General features: G+C 67.5%; 1 protein-coding gene across 1 annotated transcript in view; it reads right to left on the minus strand.

Moving 5' to 3' along the window:
- Positions 1–203, minus strand: part of NPHP4 (nephronophthisis 4) — a gene marked incomplete at both ends in the record, with an annotated part of 4447 nt that overhangs the window by 965 nt on the left and 3279 nt on the right. Inside the window, one exon of the mRNA XM_008937185.1 lies at positions 22–160. Within this exon, the coding sequence (XP_008935433.1) occupies positions 22–160 (139 nt within the window). The remainder of the gene's footprint in view (positions 1–21; positions 161–203) is intronic.

A 203-nucleotide genomic window follows, 5' to 3' on the forward strand; every position in this document is an offset into this window, starting at 1 on the left:
AGAGCGCGCGGAAGCCCGGCAAGGAGTACACCAGCTGGTGGGACTCCACATCCACCAGGTTGAGGTAGATGAACCTGCTGCCAGCCCGCCGAGGCCTCACGCCGATGTACAGCTCCTGGATGCCGTTGGCGGGGAGGAGGAAGGCGCCATCCGGGTCCACCTGCAGAAACCAACAGCAGGGGCTGCAGCCCCTGCCCCCGGGG

Source organism: Merops nubicus, unplaced genomic scaffold, assembly GCF_000691845.1.
Source record: "Merops nubicus isolate BGI_N331 unplaced genomic scaffold, ASM69184v1 scaffold30803, whole genome shotgun sequence".
NCBI classification, from domain to species: Eukaryota; Metazoa; Chordata; class Aves; order Coraciiformes; family Meropidae; genus Merops; species Merops nubicus.